We start from the raw sequence: 25591 nt of genomic DNA on the forward strand, positions 1-25591 counted from the left end.
ACACACACACACACACACACACACACACACACACACACACACACACACACACGAGAACTCATTTAAGGGCTGCATTTCAAATTACCGTGATTGGTTAAAGGTGTCGAGGCTAGTGTGGCATTAGAGATGCAAAGTTTCATTCATGAAATTTTAAATAATGGTGATAAGATTTATCTAGACATACAAGTGGAACCTAAATATAAACCACATGAATAATAGAATGTGCATGAATTTTGAATGCTGATTTTTCAGAAGAAAACAAAGAACTGAATGTGTGAGTTCTCTGAGTCTCTAAGTGTAGTCTGTATTTGCATTTCAATGGCTTGCAAGGTAAGCTCTGTGAAACTGGTCAAATGTAAAGACTCATCTCTCCTCCAGCCCCAATCAGTCAATTAGCTTCTAGAGAAAGTGGCATACAGATGTTAAAATCCAGCATCTCAAAATCTATTTCAGCTGATACAGATCAAAGTAATTTTGAAGCAAGGATGTTGAGGACACAGGCTTTCCATGGAGCAAATTCTGGTTGGGAAGCATGCAAAACCAGGAGCTAATGGCTGATGTGGCCAGGGGAAACACACACAGAAATGGAACAGACAAGGCACTACACAAGATTTGTACAGAAGGGAAGAACAGACAAAAGCCTGTAGACTGAGAGCCAACACAGCCAAACAGTTTTCCAGTAGGCAAAGAGGTAACTGTAGCAATTTTTGTCCATTTAAAACAAAGGCATTTCAGATGTCAGCTCTGCTACTCTGGTTAATATAGACAAGCTATAAATATGAGCCCCCTTAAGATTTCACACTGCACCCAAACCATGAACCCTAATGCTCAATCTCTCCTTCTTAGCAATTTTTCATTCTTCCCGTTAAAAGCCTTTACTGGCACCCTATGAGCTACTCTTTGCCCTTTATAAATTCCCCTATTCCAAAGGAGTTACTTTTTAATGCTCACTGGAGTAGAAGTATAATACACACATATTACATATTTGAATGACGTTATCAATATGCCTTTTCAATTGCAGCACTTCTGGTCTTTCCTTTCAATAAAAACAGAGATTTTAGAAATCCAGAGGTGAGCCCAAGTGCAGGGTGTTACGCTTGACTCATAGGAGGCATTCAAGAACTAGGAATGGATACTTGAATTTAAAGAAATGGTGAAATGTGTGGATAGTAAACATAATAATGGAGCTACTTTTACTAACTGCCCACTCACCCAGCCATGGTTAGTACTACAGGCTGAATATGTGTGGTCTCCCCTACCCCCACCGCCAATGCAAATTCATATGGTGAAGCCCTAATGACTGATTTGGAGGTATGGCCTTTGGAAAATTATTAGGGTGAAACTAAGTCATGAAGGTGGGGTCCTTGTAATGGGATTAATACCCTTAAAAAAAAAAAAAACAGGAAGAGACATGAGATTTGTCTCCACCATGTGAGGACAGAGCCAGGAGGTAGCCATCTGAAAGCCAGAAAGAGGGCTCTCACAAGATATGCAATCTGTAGCACTTTGACCTTGACGTTCCCAGGCTCCAGAAGTGTGAAAAATCCATGTTTGTTGTCTAAGACCCCTTGTCTGTATTATTTTGTTACAACAGCCTGAACTAAGACAACTAGATACTTACCTACCTTTGCTGTAGTCCACTAATAATCCTGCTAGGTAAATGTTAGTATCCTTACATTACAGGAAAACACACACACACACACACACACACACACACACACACACACACCCCTAAGGCACATAAAATTTTTAACCTGTTCCAGAGTCACACAACTGGGATGTGGCAAGTGACACAGTCCAACGAAAGCAGAGAAAGACAGAGGTTCAGCTATCTAGAAATACAGTAACAATGGCCATGATCATGCACTGTGTTCTTGTTACCTGCTTGACACCTTTCAAAGTAACTTATTCTACAGCATTCCTGGGAGGTAAGTAGTATTCCCATTTTAGGGATGGCAAAACTGAAGTTTAGAAGAGAGCAGTATGCCCAGAATAATCAAGGCAACAGATGCTGGATCAACATCCCCAGTAGACTTCAATGCAACTGCTCCTACGCTCTTAACCACCACACGAGCTCATCCCCTGTACTGTCCCCACTGCCACCATAACGCTGGGTCACAAACCCAAACAAAACTAGTGGCTTACAACAATCAACATTTATTCTCGTGTTTGGAGGTCTACAGGTTGACTATGAGCCTTCTGGTCTTGGCTCCTGGCTCCAGATTTCTGTAGGTCAGTTCCATGAGTGTTTGCTCTGGGACCCAGTGGCTACTCAGGGCACGTTCTTCTCACAGTAAATCACCAAAGCGCAAGATGGCAAATCCAACCCCACAAGCTCATTTCAAGCCTCTGCTTGTGACACATTCACTGACAGCTCATTGGCCACAGCAAGTCACACAGCTGAGTCCAAAGTCAACTGAGGGGCAGTAGCTCTGTCCACCATAAAGCCATGAGGCCAGGGCAGAGGAGTGAATGTATACAGAAGAGTAAAAAATTAAGAGAGTAGTTGTATCCACCACACTAACCAAATTCAATTTATATTTACCATATCTTTTAGTTGGATTGCTCAACAGTTAATGGGAAAAGAATCTGTGAGCTCAGTAATTTGTATTTAAAGTTTTAATGGAAAAGTGTAAACAGTCAAATCAATGGTATTATCCCACCTTCACCTTCAGAACAATACTAAAATTGAAAGAATAGAAAATACTGGAATATACAAAAGTACCACCTCTCATCAGGAAAAATATCATTATGATGAAAATCCTATAAAATGAATTTCTCGATGTACCTGATATCTAACAATAAGCACTAAGCTAAAAACAATCCATTAAAAAACACAATGTTTTCTACAATCATTTCCTGCTCATTGTAATACATTCTACCTCTAACTCCCAAGAGGGTTCAGTTTTTTATCAATGCGATTTAATGTCTTTGTGTATACAATACACAAATTGGCAAGTGTGTCAGAAAACTGATAAAATTGTACACATGCCATCTGTCTTTCTTGGTTGAACCCCCTATCTTCAATTATAGATATTCCATTCCAAGGGAACAAAAATCTTGGCTGAATTTGATGTAATCTCACTCAGGTTTTAAATTTACTCACTGTTTCAAACAACAGTGAGATGGTACCAAACTCATCATCTTCATTTAAGAATGAATTGCGTTTTCCATTACAGCCTCTAGTTTGAGATGTTTCATTTTGCCTTTTCAAAATTGTATTGAAATGAAACTTGTAGGCAAGTTGTCAAAGTTGGAAGCAATTTGAGAAAACACGTACACACACACACACAAAACCACAAAAACACACAAAAAAACCCTACATCTTCAAAATTGGATACATTATTCTCAAGACCTGACACTAAAGCATAAAACTACTTTGCTCTCAGTATAACTGTAACCAGTCCCACAAAATAAGTGCCAAAAATACACATAATAGTAATTCTTGGAAGCTAATCTAACAGTCTGTGAGAAATTGCACTCTCTTATTATTCATAATGTACTTCGATTAATTATTTAAAGCAGCAACTTCACAATCTATAACTGGCCTTGACCTCTGCGTGGAAGCCAGCCTAAACCCATACATCCAGCTGCTTACTGAACATTTCTACTTACAAGGTGCTTCCACCACCATATGCACAGAATCAGTCATCTTCTCACCATCCAGGTCACTTTTACTTCCGGCCCCTAGCTGTTGCTGGTCCTATGGTCTGAAGCCTGGAGGTCACCTGCGGCTTCTCGCAGCTCCTTCCCCACCCATCCCAAGAGGTCACCATGCTGTAATCATACTACTCCTGCAGCCACAGTCTCTGGGGCAGCAGTGGCATGGCTCACCTCCTCTCTCCTAACCTCCTAGCCATCCCTGGCCTCTCCCGGGGCACTCCCCATTCACATGTGACACAACAGCTGACAGTTGGCACAAGATTGCTGTGCCCTGCTTAGGATCTTTCAACAGCTTCCTATTGTTGGACAGTCCCATCCAGATCCCTCAACAAGGTATGGCTCTTGGGTCTCCGGCTGGTCCCTTCCTCACTCTCAAAGGCATCACATGTGGCTCCTTCCAAAGGGAGGGCGCACCCCATGTGGTCACCCCATCTTGGCATGCGTGGCTGCTTCCCTGGCCTGGAACATACTTCTCGCCTCATCTGTCACCACTTGGCAACACCCCCACCTGCACAAAGCCTTCCGCCTCCTGCGGCACAGCCTAGCACTGTCGCCGTGGCCCCCACACCGTGACAGATGCGGGTCCTGGCTGTTGCAGGACCTGGCTGTTGCTGGAACTGCTGTGTGTCTCCCCCACCACACGCTCAGCCCCTCAAGGTGGGTACAATTCTACTCACTTAATGCTGCTGGAGCCAGGGATGAAAAGTCCAGTAGTGCATACTTAAGACACAACACTCAGTCATCTGACCCCCATATGGTCAAAATCTGCTGCTGCTGCTGCTATTATCGTTATTATTATTATTAGACGTTTATTGAAAGAAAGGCAAAGAATGGAGTTCTATCCTTGACTGCCTGAATCAAAAGCATCTGCATTCACAATCTAAGAGTAGCAAGTGTTTTGAGAACTCAAGCACGGGCACTACGGAGGAGTATCCACAATGAGAGTTCCAAACCACAGGTGTTTGTTATGGCCAGCGTGAGGAGAACGCTTCAAGGGACAAAGCTACCGTCTTCCATGCCTGAGGGCATGTGCCAGCAATATAAAAAAATGTAAAAATGGAACTGGACACCAGCAGTGCCCTGGGTCCTTTCAGGTTAATGGTCTAGGGCTGCCTCTAGCCACCCCAGACTAATAACTGCCCCCTGAAGGTGGGTTTGTTATTTGACAAACTTGACATTCTGTCAAGAAACAGATGCAAGTAGGACATCCATCTCCACCTACCTCTCCATAAAAACAAACCCATGTCCCACTGGAAGAAGGGAGGCCAAACGTGCCACACACCTTTTAGAGGCTGTCAAACTTTGCATTTGGAGATACAGAAGTAGGAGGTTCCATGACTCTGGGTTCCTTGGATGTGTAATCCCCCAGGAGCAGTGGGTCTCAAGCCTGGCTGTACCACTGAGAGAGATGCTAATTTAATCCATGTGGACTGCATCTAGGCCTCACACTTTAGAGGCTCCTCAGGTGGTTCAAAAGGACAGCCTCCGTTGAACCACTGTCCTAAGGTTTGGAACTATGTATCATATTAGAACTGATTTATCTTTCTCAATTTCATAAAGACATGAAATAAAAAACAATCTTTAAGAGATTTTCATTGATCTTAGTGAGTGGTATAAAACTTCTTCCCAGAAGACAAAGCAAAAAAATTATAAAGAGGCTCCCAAATCCCACTTTTGACTGATTATACAAGTAATACGTGCTTACTCTAGAATAGTTAAAGAAAAATTCTTAGACCCCACCATCAAGACATAATTAACCTTTTAGTGCTTTTCTTCCTGTTATTTTACATGAAGAAAAAACAGGGTCCTAATATATTTTAGATAGGAGTTATTTTTTTCTGTTTCTTTCCACCACCCCCAACTTCCCATCTCTGCCTCATACAGACTAATGTGTGGGTATATGCTACACATTTTTATAGACTTATACACACCTTTTGTATACACTCTACTTTTTCACTTCTCATTATTATCAGTTTTTTCCTCTATCACGAAACATTTGTCAAATGCATGATTTTAATGGCAATGTTGTCTTCTGACATGTATGGCTCTAAAGTCATTTGCCAACCTTCATGTTTTAGGTTGCTTCCAAGACAGATACATGGTTTCTAAGACTTTTTAAAAAGCTCTACTGTTGCTCATAATTTATTTGCAATTCAAATTTCAGGTAAAATCAAACACCCCAATCTCATTACACTCTGGTGTCAACAATAAAATGATTGGTGGCTGCATGAATATTGATCCTTATAAGTTCATGTAGTTCAGTTTTTATAGTTTACCTAGTTCATTGATTAGCTGGTCTTTTAGTCTCCTTTTGTCTTCTCCTAAAATTATTCTTTAGATAATTTCATTGCTTTAAACACAATATTATTAAATTTTCAGGTCTTCTCTACTTTGAAAAACCTTTTCAGGCAACTTAAGATTTTTAAAAGATGTAATACATAAAACCACACAACTCCTCAAAGAGGGAACTAAGAACCCAACAGGGGAGAAGCGGTGGCTACATTTATCTCAAAAGTTATTGCAGCTGAGTATGCAACGGTTCTGATCAGCTGAGACTAAACTGGCAAGACAGAGCCAGCTCTCATTATCTGATTCAAAGAAGCAAACCGGTTCACCTGGAAAGGAAGGACCTTTGTGAGGAGTGAACGCTAATTTATCATGTGGGCCTAATGCAAGAGACGATGCACATCATAAAGGACAGGGAGGGCTTCAAGGGGAGTTTTCCAGAAAGCGCAGAGCTGAGCAATCACAGCCATTTCTTCCAGCAACTCTTACTAAGAGCCAAGGACATGATGTGAAGTTGTAAGTCTTTAAAAGGATTTCCAGGGGAGCAGAGATGGACAGCCAGAGGGTGATAGGGCAGACCTCAGGGAAGCCAGGGGATGAATGGGAAGAGATCTCTTGGGATATTCCTCTCACACCTCACCTCTGTGAGCCAGGATCTGAGGAGCAGAGCAATTCAAACTTGAGACTGCTTGCAGGATCTCCAGTGCAGGTGTCCTGCATTACTGATTCAAAGGAGACCCAGGTGCTTCAGACACTAAAGTGGAAGGGGAGAAACTTTTTCCCAAGGGAATCCAGAGCCTGAGTAGAAAGACATCATTACATGTAAGTGGGAAACGGTTGAGGGCCAGGGCTTTTCACAAAAGAGCAGCTTTGAATCTGTACAAATGCTTGAACTCAGTTCAGGCTCCGGAGATCCGTACTAGGAAAACTGAACATTGACCATGGCTGCCAAATGCTGTCAAAAAGAGCAAGGCGCCGTTCAACACGTGTTCGTTATACGCCATACTGTGTGTACTTCCATCGCCCATCCAGACCTACTCCCCACCCTGTACTCGGCCTTGCAGTCGGCCTGCCTCAGGCCTGCCCCTCTGGCTTCTGACTGGGTTTTGCCCAGGGGGAGCACCAGCAAGAGCTCAGAAAGAAGGAAGTAAATAAAGTTGCAATGTCCCCTTGGCAACTCCCTGCAGAATCACCAGGGGCTGGCTATGTAGCTTCCCCCCTAAGGCACCTGTCACCTGCCTTCTCTGTCTTGATGTTCTGCATCTGCTCCCTCCCCCTCACTCCTTCAGGCCTAGTGAAGATGAAGCTCCCCAATACTCCTACCCTCCGGTACTGCACCATCCCTTAAACTTTACCTATAACTTGCCTATACCTTTTACACCTTCCCTTTCATTAAACTCTCCTCAAATTATCCAATTTTCACATGCCATCTTTTTATTGCCTGGATCCTGCCTGATACCCACATTTAACTATTTATAATCACACTACGCAAGGCTCTGTGGCAATACAGAGGTAAGTGTACTGAGGTTAACTTATTAAGTCCTATGTGCCAGATAAAGGACTTACACGATTTACAACCTCCTCCAGTCTTCAAATACCTTATTTCTATTTTACAGATGTGGTTAAGCAATTTGTTCTAAGCTACAGAGCTATTCACTGTCACTGAACACATATCCTACTCTAAAACCATGAATCTTCAATGGGTTTATAATCTCAGTGTAAGACATCCAAATAATTTTACAGCAATGCATCATGCAACAGGATTAGGTGTACAAATAAGATAGATGATGACTATTACAAAGTCCAGAATGGACTGCAGTAATTATGGAAAATTTCATCAGAGAATGAGAATTTACTATGGTCCCTAATGAGCTGCAAGAATTTGGGCAAAGTAAGGAAAGAACATTTTAGGTAAAGGGGATCTATGACATCTGGAGAGGGGGTTATGGGATAGGGTTGTGGAAGGCAAACAGTTGGCAATGAAACCCAAAAAGTAGACAGAGGCTAAATCAGAAAGAGTCAGGTATGTTTTAATTCTATCCAGAGGTAGATAATAAGTCACCGAGGAATTTTAAACCATGGGGTTGGTGTAGGCATCCAGGCTGACAACCAGCATGGACTGGAGAAGGGCCTGGACACAAAGGGTTACTAGACACTTCAGAAATTCAGAGGTAAAAGAGGGTAGCCCTAGACACTGGACATATTTTAATGGTAGAGTTATTAGGGCTTGGGGACAGCAGGCAACAGATGGAGAAATCAAAGGTGGGAACGAGATGACTTGAAGAATTAGTATGTCATTGACAAAAATACAGAGATGACAATTTTCTGGTTTATCAACTGTATCACAGAAAAAAAAGGTGCAAAAGAGGAGCCAGTATTCAAATTTATCTATTTTACACTGTTACAAAAAGGTGTTAAGAAAAAACAATCATTTAAGCACAAAATAGAAATTTGAGGGAATAACCTGATCCTCTGTGAATCAGGAAACTACAACTTTTTATATCCATCTCAGACACAGAAAGTGAAGTCCTTCAACAGCTAAGAAATACCACTTCAGATATGGCCACACCTGGTCTAATTAATTAGGTACTTATAACTACCAAAAGTTCGTTTACCATCAAGGCACCTGGGTAGCTCAATCAGTTAAGAGTCCTACTCTTAATCTGAGGAAACAAACTGAGGGTTGCTGGAGGGGAGGGGGGTGGGAGGGATGGGGTGGCGGGGTGATGGACATTGGGGAGGGTGTGTGCTATGGTGAGTGCTGTGAAGTGTGTAAGACTGATGAATCACAGACCTGTACCTCTGAAACAAACAATACATTATATGTTAATAAAAAAGAAAAAAAAAGAGCCCTACTCTTGATTTCACTCAGGTTATGATCTCAGGGCTGCAGGATCAAGCCCTGCGCCAGGCTCCATGCTAGGGGAGCCTGCTTAGGAGTCTCTGTCTCTCTCTCTCTCTCTCTCTCTCTCTCTCTCTCCCCCTCCCCCTGCTCGTGCTTTCTTAAAAAAAAAAAAAAAAAAAGTTCATTTACCATCTTGATTCTTCCTGTCCCAAAAAAGCCTCTTTGCCTTTCTGGAACCTTCAAAGAATAAAAGTACTTTATGCCAAACTATTATTATCATAACTTTTTATTAAATTAATCCTCTAACTAAAGTTCTTACCTTTAACTGCACAGAATCTTCAAATGAGTAAGGACAGAGAAATAGTCCCACACAATACTGTGATGGAATTTTGGGTCAAGTGTAAACACATCCAAATCACTTTAAAGTTGACAGACTTCTCAGACACACTGAGACATTATGACTTGAATGACCCACATTCAAGCACTGAGGAAAACAGAGGTAGCTGGATACTAGTCAGAACAAAAGAGTCTGCCTGCTTCTTTGCTTACTAAAATTGAACTTGAGATAATGGCCAGTGGAAAATCAGAACCTAGACCAAAGTAATAATGTTAGCTTTTTGTTGTTGTTTCAATTAAGGCTGGGAGACGGAGTCCAGGTATAAGGGAAAGCAAAGAAAACAGAAATCCTAACACAAATATGGAAGTCTAAATTCGAAAGATTTAGTCATTAACTGCATCATATAAGAAAAAAAATTTACATTCTAGCTACATGTGATAATCTGCAAGTGGACTGAAATGCTAATACGTAACTAGGGAGGAGGGAAATCAACAGAGCAGGTAGAGCAAAATACTAGAGGAGGAAAGGAAAGGAATCCTCTGACATCTCTCTGGGAGAACACTCCCTCTTTTACTGATTTGTTGCTGCTTTAATGACGCCTGTCCATCTTTCTCCAGCCTTGGGAGCTATCACATTAGGGATAGGGACACGTTCATTAAAACAAATAAAAAGGAAACATATAACAAAAACCACTGAAACAATTAATTTCCCTGACATTTAAAAAATATGATCTGTGTATGAGGAATATTAGCCCTGAAAGGAGCCAGTTATCCTTTGATGAATTAGACCTGTCTAGAAATTCAAATTGCCCCAAGTTCAAGGTCTGCCCAAGCCCATCCATCCGTCAGAATTTCCCATGTTTTGAGACGCAATCTGAAAACTTTCCCCAGATTCTAACAGTGGAAGCCACTGGGGCCTCTTTCTCTCATTCTCATTTCAAAGGCAGTGATTGAAGTGCTATCAGTAGTCCTGGAAATACTAATAGAGTCCACAGAAAAGATGGAAAAGTGAGTCACTTAAGATGAACAACTCAGTTGTGTTGCCCTTTTATGAGGTAGCCCTTCCTTGAGAAATTGTATGTTCTCACTAAAAAATTTCTCAAAGACCAAATATTAAAAATACCACTAGTATTCCCGTGTTTTAAGAGCTAGAGGTACTGAAATTCTAAAAGTAGGTTCTAAACACATACTGCATTATTTTACACTAAACACATACTACATTATTACAAAAATACATTTTATGGAATTAGAATATTTGTGTGCTCCAGATTTTTGACTAGGCTTTTTGTTATCTAAAAAACTGGTCTGTTCCACACAGTATGCCTCTATTCAGTGTGGCACACCAATCAACTCTTATTATTATATAAAATCTTGCAGCCCTGTCAAAATGATCCCTGTAAATAATGTTTACTGTCTTTACTGCTGATTCTTCTAACTTAAAAACAAACTCAAATAGCATACATGAAGTAAAGATGTAACTACTTCATCTTACTAGTTATGACATATAATGTTATAAAAATAAAAATCCCTTGCTTTTCAACATAATATCTATTGAGTTTCTACTATATGCTAGTGTATTTATTATATAGCCATTAACTTTTTAAACCTCATTTATACCTATCTCCTACTTAGTACACTCAAAGATCTCGTGCTGAAATATTTTACGGAAAAATAAACAGACACTGAGGGTATAGGACTTGCTCAAGATTACCTCACAAACACAGGGTCAGAATCATGAATACATAATGTGTAGCTTTCAGCCTCACTTCACTACTACAGATATATCTCATTGACATGTTGAAATGTTTCAAATAGTGTATATTTGAAAATTAACTTAATTCTTAAATTCACTAGGTGGCGTTATTCTCATGAACTCCACAGTGACATCTTTTGTAATACAAACACTTAAATTTTATATTTTATAAATAGATTCCTTATACAGCAGTTTCTTTAAAAAAGATAAACTACTCTATGTAACAGGTGTCTTTTAAAAAAATATTAGATATAATGGGAGTAAAAGAAAAATAAGCTTTGTTTGAGCCAAAGTTAAGTTGTAGCCATGAGGTGGCAGAACTTTGAAACACTTTTATATTGTTACTTCTCACAGAATGAAGACTTCTGTCTCATTCATAAAAGAAATCAGGCATTCTTTATCCATGGTGTAGTCGATTATGGCAGGTGTAGTAAAAGTATTTTAAGTATGACAAAGATCTAGCACTCTAAGTATTATATCAATGAATTGTTTCCTTTGTTTTGTTGCAAATCTTTTAGATAGAAAGTAACTCCAGTATTTTAAATAACCACAATCATTATTTATTTCTAAAATTAAAAGTTCTATGAGATCTATACCCCTCAAAAGCACCATGTGTTTCAACTATATCCTCTGAAGTGCTGAGAATATATACTACAGAAATAAACCACAAAAAGGAGTTTCTTATCCAACATACATTACACAATTATCTAAAATGCATTAAAGGAAAGAGAAAACTTAGCTGAACTGCCATTTATTAATAAGCTGAACCATGAGGGAGCTTAATAGTTTATCATCTTTTTTAACAAAGAGGCTTTCCATATTTAACCACTGACCCCGAAGAGGACATGGAGCCACACAGACAGCTGTGCATTACCAGAACTTTATAGATGTGATGAAAACAAAGAAAAGGAAATCCACAGCAGTGACTAACCGCACTGTACATTCAAAACAATGACCACAGTGAAAATCATTAAAGAGGCAGCCTGTTTACTTAGGTTGGGAACAATACATCACATTTAACCCCAATTTCTTAAATTCCTCTTTGGTTTACCTGCAAATAATCCTTTAATTTACCCACAATATGATAATATGAATAATAACAGTATTAGTAACGGACACTTAGAACAAAAAAAAGCAGACAACTAGACCAGCTGTAAGTCAAAGCCTATTAAGGGCTGTCTGGAAGCATTTCTAAATGTGCTATATATTCTGTACTGTCAAGCATGCGTGTGACATTTTTTTTCCAAAAATAATGAATGAGAGTTTAACAATGGCTACTCATTAGATTCTTTCAGAAAAAAAATATCACTTATACACAGGAAAAAGAGTTATCAAAGAGTTAAGCCTACTAATTTTGAACATACTTATGTTTTGGCTTCCTTAAACTTACAAATCACTAAGCAGATGTTTTTTTTCAAGCTGTCTGATTTGCCAAGTTCTAACTTGGAATACATTTGTACACTAAAGTTGGGGTAATTTAATTAGAGAACCTTGGGCACCAAAATCGAGGCAGTAAGATGGGGATCTTTCCTCATCTCAACATAAACAAATTACAGTCGACTGTGACGGAGCTGCCAGCAGAAACTTTCATCTCCCCGACAGAAGAAAACTCTCAGCAGCTGCACACATCTGCAAGGCCATCAGACAGAGGCTCTTGCCACTCGGAGGTTGATTCTGACACAAAACTGAGTCCTGTGTTCCCAGAACTGAACGGAGTTGCCACCCTCGACAGACTTCCCAGACACTTGACAGAATGCCAGATTGGCTCATCAGCTGTCACCACCAGCCACGATTTAACTATTCTTGAGCAACCAGCAGAAAAACAACCCACAAAGTATCAAACTACAAGTCCTATCTATTGTCTCTGACAAAAGAGCCTTTCTCATTGAACCCTGTGATGTGTCACTGAACCCTGTAACTAGACACTTAGCGTATCCCTTTGCCAAGTGGATACGAAGAACCGTGCACGTTATTCGTGCCCAGTAAAGGAAGGAAAAGGGAACTTTGAAATCCTCAAAGGCAGACCACTGAGGATGCTACATTTCAAGAACGGAAGGATCTCCTACCTGGAGCCCTCTTCGTCTTAGAATGCTGGACTCATCCATCTCCCCCTCCGCTTTCTCTGAGCCTCACAACAGTCTAGCCATGCTCTACTACCTCGACTTCAGCACGCTAATTCAGAGCCCGGCAGCTGCTGAACACTTACATCACGCTCTAGCTGATTGGAGCCCGGAGTCAGCTGGTGCCGCTTAGTTATGCACTCCAGCAACTTCGGAGAGCAGGGAGGCTTGCAGTTCGGTGCGAGAGCGCAGCAAGTGGGCTCAGGTACCTAATGCATTTAGCCAGGCGGAGGAGGCTCTTGTGATTAGGCAGAAAGTCGTGGGGTCCCTGTTTTTCCTTCTCCTACAAAACGCTGGCTCTGGCATTCCAAATGACCAGTAAATGGCTTTCGGCAGGAGCTCTGGGTCAAGCCCCTTCCGAAGCAACTATAAGGTCGAAGTGGCTAAGTAAATCAGTGGTGACAGACACCTCTGTAGAAGGCAGCCAATGATTGGGACGGGGAAAAACTAGGGCACAGCTGGTCAGCCGAGCAGCACCACCAGGCCTGCCGCTCATCTTTCCTGATGGCATCAAAGAAAAAAATGTAGCAGAACACACACGCTGCCCCAAACCCTGCAAACAGAGGGCTCTGGGTGGCTGTTCTTCCAGCCTTGCCAGAACGCTTTCCACCTCCCAGTGTGAAAGCCAACTCATTCACATAAATACCTGGCCAGTAGTTTTCTGGCCCTAAGACAGAAACATTTTAGATATTAACATCCCTCCTGATCGTAACTTCGTTTTGTTGAGACCTGATCAAAATGTAAAAAGGCAGAAGAAATTGTAAGAGCCATCACTGGTTGGAAGATTAACCTATTTACAGTCTATAAGCAGCTAAAAAAAAAAAAAAAAGATTCCCATCACGTGCAATTTCACAGTCTGTTTCAGCTTGTTTACGCTGCTCATCCCCATCTTATTTCAATTCGAAGCAACCAGGAGATGAATATTAAGTTTTCATTACTGGCCTGGCATAGGAGTAACAACATACAATACTACCAATTTATAATAAATTATTCCCCCTTTCTATTCTAGAGATATTTAAATTGAGATTACAGTTTGGTTCTGAGGAGGCAGAATCTAGGACTCTCTGCAACTTGTCTGAAAACCACATTCTCCTTCACTCTATCCATTAGACAGTCTCTTTCTTGCAAGAAAGGAGGTAAGACAGGCATAATATTTTCTTAAAAATCTACATTTCCTGGGTTTTACCTAATCCAGGTATCTGATTTCTTAATGCGGGGGATGGGGAAGAAAGTGTCTAGAGGTTCCTTACCCATCCACCTGCTATACACTAGCTTTTTTTCTCTTTCTGGTTGTCAACACACTATTAGGAGTGCTATCAATTGATTAGATTATGTCATTAAAAATAGCTTGGGGATTTATGAATCTAACCACTGAGGAAAATTGATTGCCTTTTATGTTCCCAAACAGTCTTTGCACACATCTCCACACATACAAAGAGAAACCTTGTCAAGAAATAGTAGCACTAGTAGATGTATCAGCAGAGACAGGTATCGGGGTGTTCTTCCATTTAGGTGTGCTCAGTTGATATCACTTAAGGAAGGAAGCTAGTTCTCTCTCACATGTGCAGAAGTAGTACAATCTCTAGAAGCAAAGAAACAGCACCTAAATGATCATTGTGCAAGCCAAAAGGGACCAACGAATTCTAACACAAACAACTGTTTTTAGACAGATTTTTAAAAACTGTACGTGTTAAAAAAAAAAACAAAACTGTACGTGTTTGTTTACATGGAAGGACAGAACAAAAGCAAAAACAAAACAACCTTAAAAAAAAGCCTCAGAGCCGGGAGAGTGAGGTCAGCTTGCTGTCTGTGCGGGATCTGCAAAGCTGGTGGAAAGAGATACCCATTCTTAAGAGGCCCACCTGTAATTTCATCTTTTCCCGCCAAAGGGAGAACTTCTCCTTCAATGAAAACAAAAGGTATGACAGTTGTTGCCCTTTCTCCCTCAAGTCACCCTCCTGAGAGAGGAGCATGAACAGTTGCCTGAAATTTGAAGTGCCATCTTAGACAAAGTGCCTTGGCAGCAGGTGAGAATATATTTACCAGCTTAGACTATCACTGTCATCTGTACACAGAGGCTTAAGGAAGCCCTAGCTGGTTTTAGGCAAAGAAAAAAAAAAAATCATGACCTAAGAAGCTGAACTTTTAAAAGCAAAAGCCAAGCTCAGTGTCATGACACATGCTTGTGCTCTGAATACTGGGATCCTCATTGTGCTGGTCAGTCTAGAAAAAGTGGGGTCTAGTGGAGGGTACCAAGTTGTCAATATAGAGAAGGAAGGGAAAAGATTTTTCCCCTTGAAATAAAGATCACTGGGCGCCTGGGTGGCTCAGTTGGTTAAGCGACTGCCTTCGGCTCAGGTCATGATCCTGGGGTCCCGGGATCGAGTCCCGCATCGGGCTCCCTGTTCAGCAGGGAGTCTGCTTCTCCCTCTGACCCTCTTCCCTCTCGTGCTCTCTATCTCTCATTCTCTCTCTCTCAAATAAATAAATAAAATCTTTAAAAAAAAAAAAAAAAAAAGAAAGAAAGATCACAGGTTGCCAGGAACAGAGAGTAAAAAAAAAAGGTAGAGTCCAGAAGTACCTTTTCTGTGACCAATTGGGTAAACTAGTTGGAAATGCTATCTCAAGGTATTTTGAGGACACACTGTCAAAAAGTCAAAAAGTGAAAAAGATGTGTATTCCAGATAAGTGGACTCTGTGCATCCCAAGCACTGTGGCAGCTAGAGATGTCTGGTGGATGGGAGTGATAAAAAGGAATTTGGTGTGGGGAGGGCAAAATATGTTTCTTAACAAAAGACTATTTTGAGATAAAAATCTAGTTTAGTATTCAACCATTAACTAAGTCTAAGATGAAGATTATGAGCATTGCAGCATCAAATCTAGTATGAAAAAATATCGATTACCTGTCAAAATGTATCACTTTGAGAAGTGATACATACGTTTTAAAGAAATAAAACCAGCCAGAGGCAAAAACATTTGGGACAAAAATGAAAGGCTGCTGAAAAATAACATCAAGCAATAATGACTTAGCAGAGGGAATAGTAAAAGGAAAATTGCTACATTTACCCTTTGCTACATATTTTCTCATCAAGACAAGCCATGTGTTAAAATGCAATAAAACCTTCAAATGATGACACTTATTCACAGGTAATAATTAGGATCTAGCTTAATTTCCATTAATAAACTCATTTTTCCTGCGATTTTATACCTTCATGGAATATGTTCACAATATCGCGAGTCAATTCAAAAAATACCAACCTCAATGTTTAATGCTGTTATATGTGTATTCAAATAAAATTTCTTAGGCTTTCTCATCAATTGTTATCTAAAGCCAGGGGCTTCATGGTACTTGATTTTTTTAAGAAATATCTGTATGGAAGGGCGCCTGGATGGTTCAGTTGGTTAAGCATCTGCCTTCAGCTCAGGTCATGATCCCAGGGTCCTGGGATCGAGTCCCACATCGGGCTCCCTGCTCAGCAGGGAGTCTGCTTCTCCCTCTCCCTCTGCCCCCCCACTTGTGCTCTCTCTGTTGCTCTCTCTCTCTCTCGCACGCATGCTCAAATAAAAATCTTTAAAAAAAAAAGTATCTATATGGATACACCCCATGCATACTCTATCACAGGTGTAATTTACTTCAAAGAACACTCACAATCTATGGACAATAGGGGTAAAATTTAAATTTTAATCATTATTACAATAAATGACTCACAGAAACAAAAACAATTCTAAATCCTGAGAAAAATGGGGTTGGGGGCAGGGTGGAGGAAACGTGGTTACACACATTTTCAACAAAGGGGTAGACTGACATTTTGTAATTACTGTCCGCGGTAATGTTTGGTATAAGGATAGAGGTTTGCCATCTGATTTACCTGGTCAGGTACTTTTCACAAAATTAAAAAGAAGTTACTTCTCTTCACTAGTTCCACACTGGTTACCCTAAAGTAAACACTCATTCTGATTATATACCCACTCTTCATCAACTGAATGCTCACTGAGGAACTGCCGTGGGGAACACAGTGAGTTTTGTTTTTTTTTTTAAACCAAAGATGGGGTAAGTTTCCAGACTTAACCTTGCCCACCGCACCCCACCGAACTAATCCACTCCCTACCAGCAGCTCTCAGCCTTGGCTGCTGGACCACCCACCCACAAGCCAAGGGAGCCCAGATCAGAGGGGATTGTGAGAATGGTTTCCTGACAGAGAGGAGGTTTCTTCCTACCATAGGGAGGAGAGTCAGAAGAACGCCACTGTTACCCGGCCCTCATCCCCTCAGTAAGAGTTGTCAGTATGCTCTGAATGTGATCTCTAGACCATTACCACAATCCGTGGGGGGACCGCCGCATAGTGTATTCTTATACATGTGTGGCAGCGATCACTACTTCAGCTCGAGCAACATAGACAAACAGCCACAAAATGCATTCACTACTAGATCCTGTCTGTTACTCTCAAACAACAGACCAAGGATTCACATGTCTTTTATTTATGTTCATTGACCAGGTAAGTCTATGTAGCCAAGTGGATAAATCTTCCATTCACCATTTGATTACTTTTTCCACTCATAAGCTCAATGGCAATGGCCAATGAATGTGTTGTATTTAAGAAAATGTAATATAAAGATCATAAAAACTTACAAAGGAGAAACAGACCATTCCGGAGAATGCATGTAAGTATCCACTATTGGGAATATAATCATACTGCAATGTAAGTGGTAAAGAGAACCTTGGATGCCAATGACCAAGGTAGCCATGAGATTTGTTCAAAAATACATTTCTGTATTTACATTTAAACTCCTCAATTTTTGCACTTTATTTTCCTCCATGTTTTACTTCTAAATAATAATAGCCAACATTTATTAACCACACACAATGTGCCAATCCCTGTTCTAAGTACTTTATAAAGTTTATCTCATTTAATCGTCACACTAACTCTATAAGTTAGATTTAATCCCCATTTTACAGAGGAGGAAACTGACCCTCAGAGAAGTCAAGCAACTTCCTAAGGTCACACTGTCAAGGAAAGGCAGACTGAGAACCAACTCTTTCCAGCTGACTCTCCAATTTTGGTTGCTAACCACCCTATTGCCTGTTAGGGCTTAAACCAAGGAGGAAAAAGTGCTTTCCAGATGAAAGGAACACATGAAAGGTGTCAGGTATTTTTAGCCCCCAAGAAAAAATTACCACATTCTAAGTTGTCAGTGGTCAAAACACACCAGAGAGAGCATAAGGAATTCCAGATTCCACAGGCCACGTGTCTCCAAAAGACATGGCTTCAGGACAGAAGCTAGGGACCCCTTCCTCCACCCACTCCGGGGGGGAACACAGGAGGAGGCAGAAGGCAGCCAGAGACAAGTGATGGAGTATGGCCTCTACTTTCTTCTTAGCTGTCTCCGGGCCTCCAGGGACTCCCTCTGAGTGTCAACTTCACCTTTCTGGCTGCTCCAAAACGATCTGATTCCAAAGAAAGGAATTTTTTTTATCAACATGTAAATTCCACAAAACCAAAAGGTACCCTTTTCAGTGGTGGTACCAGACATGCTACATATCCCCATTCACCTGTGGGGCTTTTTGGCAGTTCCTTGTTTCCTGGTCTCATCTTCTCTGGAATTTACCACTGAAGGCACTCCTTAAATGGCTCTTGCTTTTCAGGTGAAATGACTCAGGGCAAGGAAGGCTGCTCACCCTGTTCTCAACAGTGCTGAGACTTCTCCCTTCATTTTCAGGAATCATGACTCTCCAGCATCCCTTGGAGAAAGCCCCTGGCACAGAGAGCCATCCCTGTGGCATCCACGCTATGCCAAAGGGGAACCCAGTAACTTGGGGCAAGTCCCTCAACTTCCCTGAGCTTCAGTTTCTATGACAGAAAATGGAGCTTTGACTACGGACTTCACCAGGAAGCTGGGGAAGAGGAGGAGGCCATTTGCTGGGAAACTGGGAAACTGATCGCACTGCCCTTCAGGGGAGAGCAGTCCACTCTGGGCACCTGGTCCCTCCCTCCTGGCCCCAGAGCCATGTCTCCACACTCTTGATCTTGCAGGTCGTCAGCCTGCAGACTATCTGCATCACATACCACTCGACCACTTTCTGACTGCAAGGCTCCTTCGCCTGCCCAGGAACACGGGAGAGGCAGAAGACAGGGCTCAGCTTCCCAGTAGTTGTTTCTCATTCCCATCCTCCCAAGTCACAAAGTAGTGAGCATGCTAACACCAGGGGTGGGCTGAAGCGTGGGGCCGAAACACACACCACGGTCTGCATGCTGACTCTGAAGACAGGTTATGTGCTTGGCTCTAGCTGACATTCATCTTCATTCCTGCCTAATATTAATCCTGTAATATGACAATATTACTGTCAAAGTTATTCCTGTCTAATCTTTAGAAGTATCTGTTATTCATTAAAGTAACATACAAGTGAACCAGATGTTTATCACCCGTGTCATCAATGCTCAAAAGTAAAAAGACACTTGGAGACAGGTTCCATTCTATTTAAAGTCCCAGGAGATCTTATGCTCAGGAGGCAACACTGAAACCATCAATTACCTTGTCCTGTATTTTAAAATAGTCACTTGAAATTTTAAAGTAACGTTCTAATCTCTAAGGTCAACAAAGGTAAAGAAATAGTTCATACTGTATGTCTTTTTCTCCCCAAAGAAAAATGTTCAAACCTAACAGGAAGAGAACTAAAACAAAGGACAGGCTGCCTGCCTTCCAGAGAAAGATGGAATTTTTCCTACTCAAAGGAAAAGGGCGGGATCTAACACCTTCCCACTGACAATACACCACAGTCTGAATTTGTCCATGGAGTAGCATTTTCTAAAACACATGTTTCATTTAGCAGAGATTGCAGGTGGGGGTCAGTAGCAAGCATATGCCTATGAAATATGCTGCATCCCACGCTTCCTGCATTTAGCTCCATTTTCCATCCCGCCTGTAATCCTGAAGACACTTTAAATGTATGCGACTGGTGATTTCTACAATGTAACATGCATGATTTCTCTTCAGGCTTTTCACAAGAACGCTATATTGTCTTGACGTTTGCATCACCTTTTTTTATCTTATTTCTGGCATATTACCCATCAAATCACTACTGACAATATGACAGGAATCATGGTATTGAAAAACTTACATCCTAGGAGGAAATAATAAAATATAAATCACATACATAATTTTCTTTTGAACATTTTAACAATGACATCCTCATATACATATGAAATATAGCAGACTATCCCCATTTATGCCCTAACATCAATCACGGCAGGGAAAATATTCTCTAGTTTGCGAACACACGGATCCAACAAAATATAGCATCTCTAATAAAACTGGGTAATACAACCTCATTTTTTTCATACGAGAGCATTTATGAAGATCTGACAATTGGAAATAATTCCAATATATTTTTTTCAATTATGTCCCTTCATCTCTAAAGGATACACAGCTAACACCGGGATCGTGAACTAGTAGTTAGCAAACTCCTGTATTTCACATTAATAGATCTATCAAGATCAGAGTAGATGAGTGAAGTGACATTGGTAGTCCTGCCACTATAGGATGCCTATCAACAGCATGAGCTTTAGAAACGAGTACATCAATATGTATATACTGAAGTAGTAACACTCCTGGTATCAACTAAGTATTTTATGAACATCTGAAAAAGAGAGACAGTCCTAAAATTATTCCTAAACTGATGCGATATGCCCAGAGATAAAAGATGAAGACAATTTTTTCAGAATTTTGAACTGTATTGTCTATATTCCAACTATACCTGCTGAATCAGAGATTACAACAGCACTTTCAGAATACACATGCACTAAACTTTTTAAAAATCTCACACTGACAGAAGTTAAGTTCTAGGTTAAATGTATTGCTACCTAGCTAAACTTCCTAAAAAACAGTAAGCACATGCAGGGGGAAAAAATCTGAAAAATCTTCTAAGGAGACAAACCAAGCCAGTCACCTTGGAATTGAAAATCTGATTGTCCAAAGACAGCATGCTAAATAAAATTAGGGTGGGATTGCATACATGAGGTAGTCAAGCACTCTTTCCATGTATGTTTATACTGACATGCTTACAATACAGATGTGAAGAGCCGCGTGCAAGCTAATTGTTTTAAGCCCTACAATCATGTCTAGAACCTCACCCTACCTTGAGACACCAGTGTACATTAATTCCGAGGTTTTGACTCGGAACCTTTTAGATCTTGTTGGCATTATGCACACAGAGCCAAGCACTTTTGGTGACTCTTCCACAAATACTGAGGAGCTAAATAAGTCTAAGAGGTACATACAAAAGGGGTTTTCAAAAAAAACTCGGCCTGTTTCAGGCAAGCATAGATAAGTCAGACACTGCCCTTGAAACCTGTGTGTGGCTCCACTGATCCCCACATATAGTTGGCCTTTCTTTCCATCACCCTGCACTCACTTGTCATTCAATTCAGAAGTGAATAGAAATGAGGCTGCTGCTAGCACTCCTTTTAGGATAATGGCAAGCAGGACTCCTTGGGACTCAACCATGTAACATGGCAATGTGATAGAACATTGCTTCTCTACGGTGCGAACTCTGTCTTTTAGCTTCCCCTAAATGCGCTCTTCAGAGAAACACAAAAGGTCCTCCAGAGTCTAGCTCATTAATCCTCAACGGTTTCTTGTAAAGTAGCAAAGCAAGAGACGGGCCCAATTTACCAACAAGTAAAGTAAGGCAATGAGGTTAAAAGAAGAGCCCAAGGTCATGAAAACAGTTAAAACAAGACAAAACAAAACACAACACAACAAACAAAAGAATTCAGGCTTCTGGGTCAGGTACCAGGGCCCACACAGCAGCCACATTCCAAAATACCTCCCCCTTTCCTCATCTGCCTTCCCTGCCCATCCCACCAGTGTTTTAACAGGAATTCAAGGGCAAGGGCTCCCCCACCAAACCTTCAAATAGATGCACCAACAAACAAACTCATGTGGGCGTACCCACACAGTGACGTGCATACAGAGGGAAAAACAGAAGCACTAAATGAAGGTCAGGCCAAGGATACATACTTTAGGGAGATGTCACATTAAGCACTGCCCGCTGATCCAACAGCAATGTCTATCTAGTTCAGCAAAACAAAGTTGAAAACAGTGTTTAAATTTCAACTGCACAAGTCATAGATAAACTCTGTTTTTTGTTTTTGTTTTTTAGTGGTTAAGGGTTCCTCTACACTCCAAGAACATATAGTCATGTATTAATATTCAAAATACCATGTGATTCTTGGGATTATGTCACACATTGAGTCCATGACTCTATCCAAAAACCTTGAAGAGCAGCCTGTTCTCCTTTCTCCTCTTAGCTCAAGAAAATAAACACCTGTCTAGCTTTCTTGATATTTCAAAATTACAAATATAACAGATTTCTATTATAGAACATCTGTAGTATACAAGACCACCACGAAGCCCTAATTTTTTTAAAGATTTTATTTATTTGACAGAGAGAGAGAGAGCACAAGTAGGCAGAGCGGCAGACAGAGGGAGAGGGAGAAACAGGCTCCCCGCTGAGCAGCGAGCCCGACACGGGGCTCGATCCCAGGACTCTGGGATCATGACCTGAGCCGAAGGCAGACGCTTAACAACTGAGCCACCCAGGCATCCAAAGTCCAATCTAATTTTAATGAACAGTGTACATTACCCTTATTGTTTTTTAAACACCAAAATATTCATCACTTTTATACATAAAGGACCCTGAAATTGCTATTAAAACTGTCTTTAAAGTAGTTCTTCAAGTAAGACCAAGGAATGGCTTTAACAAAGATTAATATTCTCAAAAAACAACAATAAGTGTTTAAAAACTTTGATCTTGCTGATAGCTGATTTCTTAGACTTAGTTTCTCTATAGTCTATATAAGAATGCAGTTCTAGCATATTATCCTTAAAAATCAAGGAAACCTATCTCAAGTTTTACAGACTGTTAAAAAGTCACTATGTTCTGTTTGAAATCCCCTGCTCATTTCATTTATATTCATTAATCTTAATGATATCATTAATGCACAATGTGTTTCACAGAAACTAATTGTATTTTGCCAGAATCAAACATTAACAATTATGCCTCCCATTATCACCTAATAAAATAAAATTTAAAAAGTCTCAGGAACATCAGTGAATATTTTGGTGTGGTAAATAATTTGCATTTTTAATGCTACAATAAATTGACCAGATTACCATCAATTAGATAAATTAATATTCTGTAAGTAAGACCATCGGGAATTATTCCGTTAGAAATTGACAACTCTTGACACTCATTTCCTTGAGCTTTATTGAATACAGGCTTAGCCCTTCTTTGTCCTTATCTAAAGCTGGCCTTTGTGACTCTAGCTAATACCACACAACAGAACATATTCCTCTTTAATTTTATACACTTATCATTGCTTTAAGCAAAGAAAGGAGATTAGGAAATCTGTGTTCTTCCAGTAAAGGAGAAATATCTACCTGGGCAATAAAAGTGCCCTGAGTCAGAAGTGTGTCAATCAATTTGTTTACGTCTTGTATTACTATACACATTTTTTTTATCCCCTTGATTCAAAAGCCAATTGCTAAACATCTACTATGAGCCAGGCATTATGATGAATACTGAGAACACAGGGAGGAAAGAAAGACTCAGTCCCACCAGAATGCAGTCAGGGATCCCAAGAAACAAGTACCAAGGAAGGATGAACTCAAAGGGTAGGTGGAGAATAAGGGAGATTTCCAAATTTATCCTCTTAATAGAATCACTGGAAGATTTTTTTTAAGGACTTTATTTATTTATTTATTTGAGAGAATGAGAGAACAGGGGTGGGGCAGAAGGAGAGGGAAAGAACCTCAAGAGGATTCTGCGCTGAGCAGGGAGCCCCACACAGGGCTCAATCTCACAACTCTGAGATCATGACCTGAGCCGAAAGTTGAACTGACTGAGCCAAACAGGTGCCCCTGCATGATATTTTACAAATTGCAAAATTGAAGGCCCCACCCAATCTACTAAATCACAACCCCCCAGGGTGGGCCCCAGGCATCAGTACTTTCTGAAGCTCCCCAGATGATTCAACTGTGCAAAAGTTTGACAACCCCTGGTCGAAAGGGCACAGGAGTACTAAGCCCCGCAGTAGTTGGGACCTTCTTACTACAGAATTCCTGTCATTCTCCCCATGCATGATTATCCAACTTGAGAAAGGGACCAGGGGAGACAGTGATGGAAAACAGTAAGGGAAAGAAGGATTAATTCCTGAGGCTATAAAAGAATAGGACTTTAATCTCTTTTCACCAAAGACTAGCATGTTCACGGAAAGCCAAGGCACATTTTGCACAATCTTCCTCTAAAATTGAAGTTCAGTGAATTGGATAAGTCCTATTGGTCTTGGCCTTACTAAACACATTACATGACTCAATTCTTAAAAGCAAACAGGATCCTTCAGCTTTTCCTTTTGAGGTTTCTCTGGTGAAGATTTCATAGCTCACCTGACAACTCTGAATGCCTGTCACCGCTCTCCTCTGAGACAGCAGAAAGGACATCTGTGAAAAGCTCATTCATTGTATTCTTTAACTGTCCACTAAAGAAAACTAGATATAATAGCCAGTATATATCCTGAATGTTTTACCTACTGAAAATATCAGACCAAATTTGATTCCATTTTGTAAAAACAGTACACACAGATTCCTTACTCTAAGCCACAGTAAAAATACAGATTTCTTTAGGGAAAATATATAATAAAATTCAAATACTGTACAGGAAAGCAGGATTTTTTCTTAATCCTTACTTGTCTTCTGAAATACAGGTTTTAGAAACACGTCACCAATTTCGCTACTCAGTTTTTAGAGGGGATACTTGCATTTAAGAAGTGAGAATGTCACTTCCTTTACATGCTTCTGAAGAAGCATCTTTAACCATCTCTGAGTATAAAAACCGTAACTAATAGACTTTTAGCACGGAGTTACTCATTTAGCTGTGGTGTTTAATTGCACATGCAGTGGAGTTTCTAATAATGTATTCCAGTAGCATGACGTCTATTTCTTCAAGAAGTTACATGCACCATGTTCCACTAAAATGTTTTTTTTTAAAGTTACTCGAAGGCATTGCCCTAGCTACTGAAGTTTTCAACATTTTCAGAACACACACACACTCTCTCTCTCTCTCTCTCTCTATATATATATATACACATCGAAGATACCAAAACATCTACCATCTATTATTCTCTAAAACTCAAAGTACTGTCAAGATGACATATTCTCTAACTTGCAGCAATGATCTGCAGCCCAAGTGTTGTGGAAAAAAATCTCGACGTGACATGATAAAGCATTTTAATTTCAACCAGATATTAGCTTTTAAAAAGTTCTTGACAGTTTCCTAACAATTAGAGATAAGTTTTATCATCCGATTGTTTTTTTCCACTTGATTTAGTGAACCACCTTGCATGGTACGGCATACCTTTCCCTTACATGCTTATGGATGTATCTTTTAAAAGTCCTCAACCTATTTACTTCCAACAGTTGCAAATGAGATTTGCTGATGCGCCACCTACTGGACAAAATACCATTTATATCAGTGCATTTCACCCCGTTTCTTTGAGCTTTTAAAACCCTAGATTCTCTCTGTTAATGGAG

At 40.4% G+C, this 25591-nt stretch overlaps 1 protein-coding gene across 7 annotated transcripts in view; it reads right to left on the reverse strand.

Moving 5' to 3' along the window:
* Positions 1-25591, reverse strand: part of MAST4 (microtubule associated serine/threonine kinase family member 4) — a 546892-nt gene that overhangs the window by 314121 nt on the left and 207180 nt on the right. Inside the window, exon 1 of one of the 7 annotated variants that reach the window (XM_073905395.1) lies at positions 12950-13057. The exons of 5 other annotated variants lie outside the window; for them this stretch is intronic. In XM_073905395.1, coding sequence (XP_073761496.1) covers positions 12950-12988 — 39 coding nt within the window. In that variant the 5' untranslated portion in view covers positions 12989-13057. Of the gene's footprint in view, positions 1-12949; positions 13058-25591 lie in introns of those variants that run through there. One more of the 7 variants, XM_073905396.1, reaches the window with a different exon arrangement.

The sequence above is a fragment of the Callorhinus ursinus genome, unplaced genomic scaffold (assembly GCF_003265705.2).
Source record: "Callorhinus ursinus isolate GAN/ISIS: 27379988/994484 unplaced genomic scaffold, GSC_fseal_2.0 scaffold23, whole genome shotgun sequence".
Classification (NCBI taxonomy): domain Eukaryota; kingdom Metazoa; phylum Chordata; class Mammalia; order Carnivora; family Otariidae; genus Callorhinus; species Callorhinus ursinus.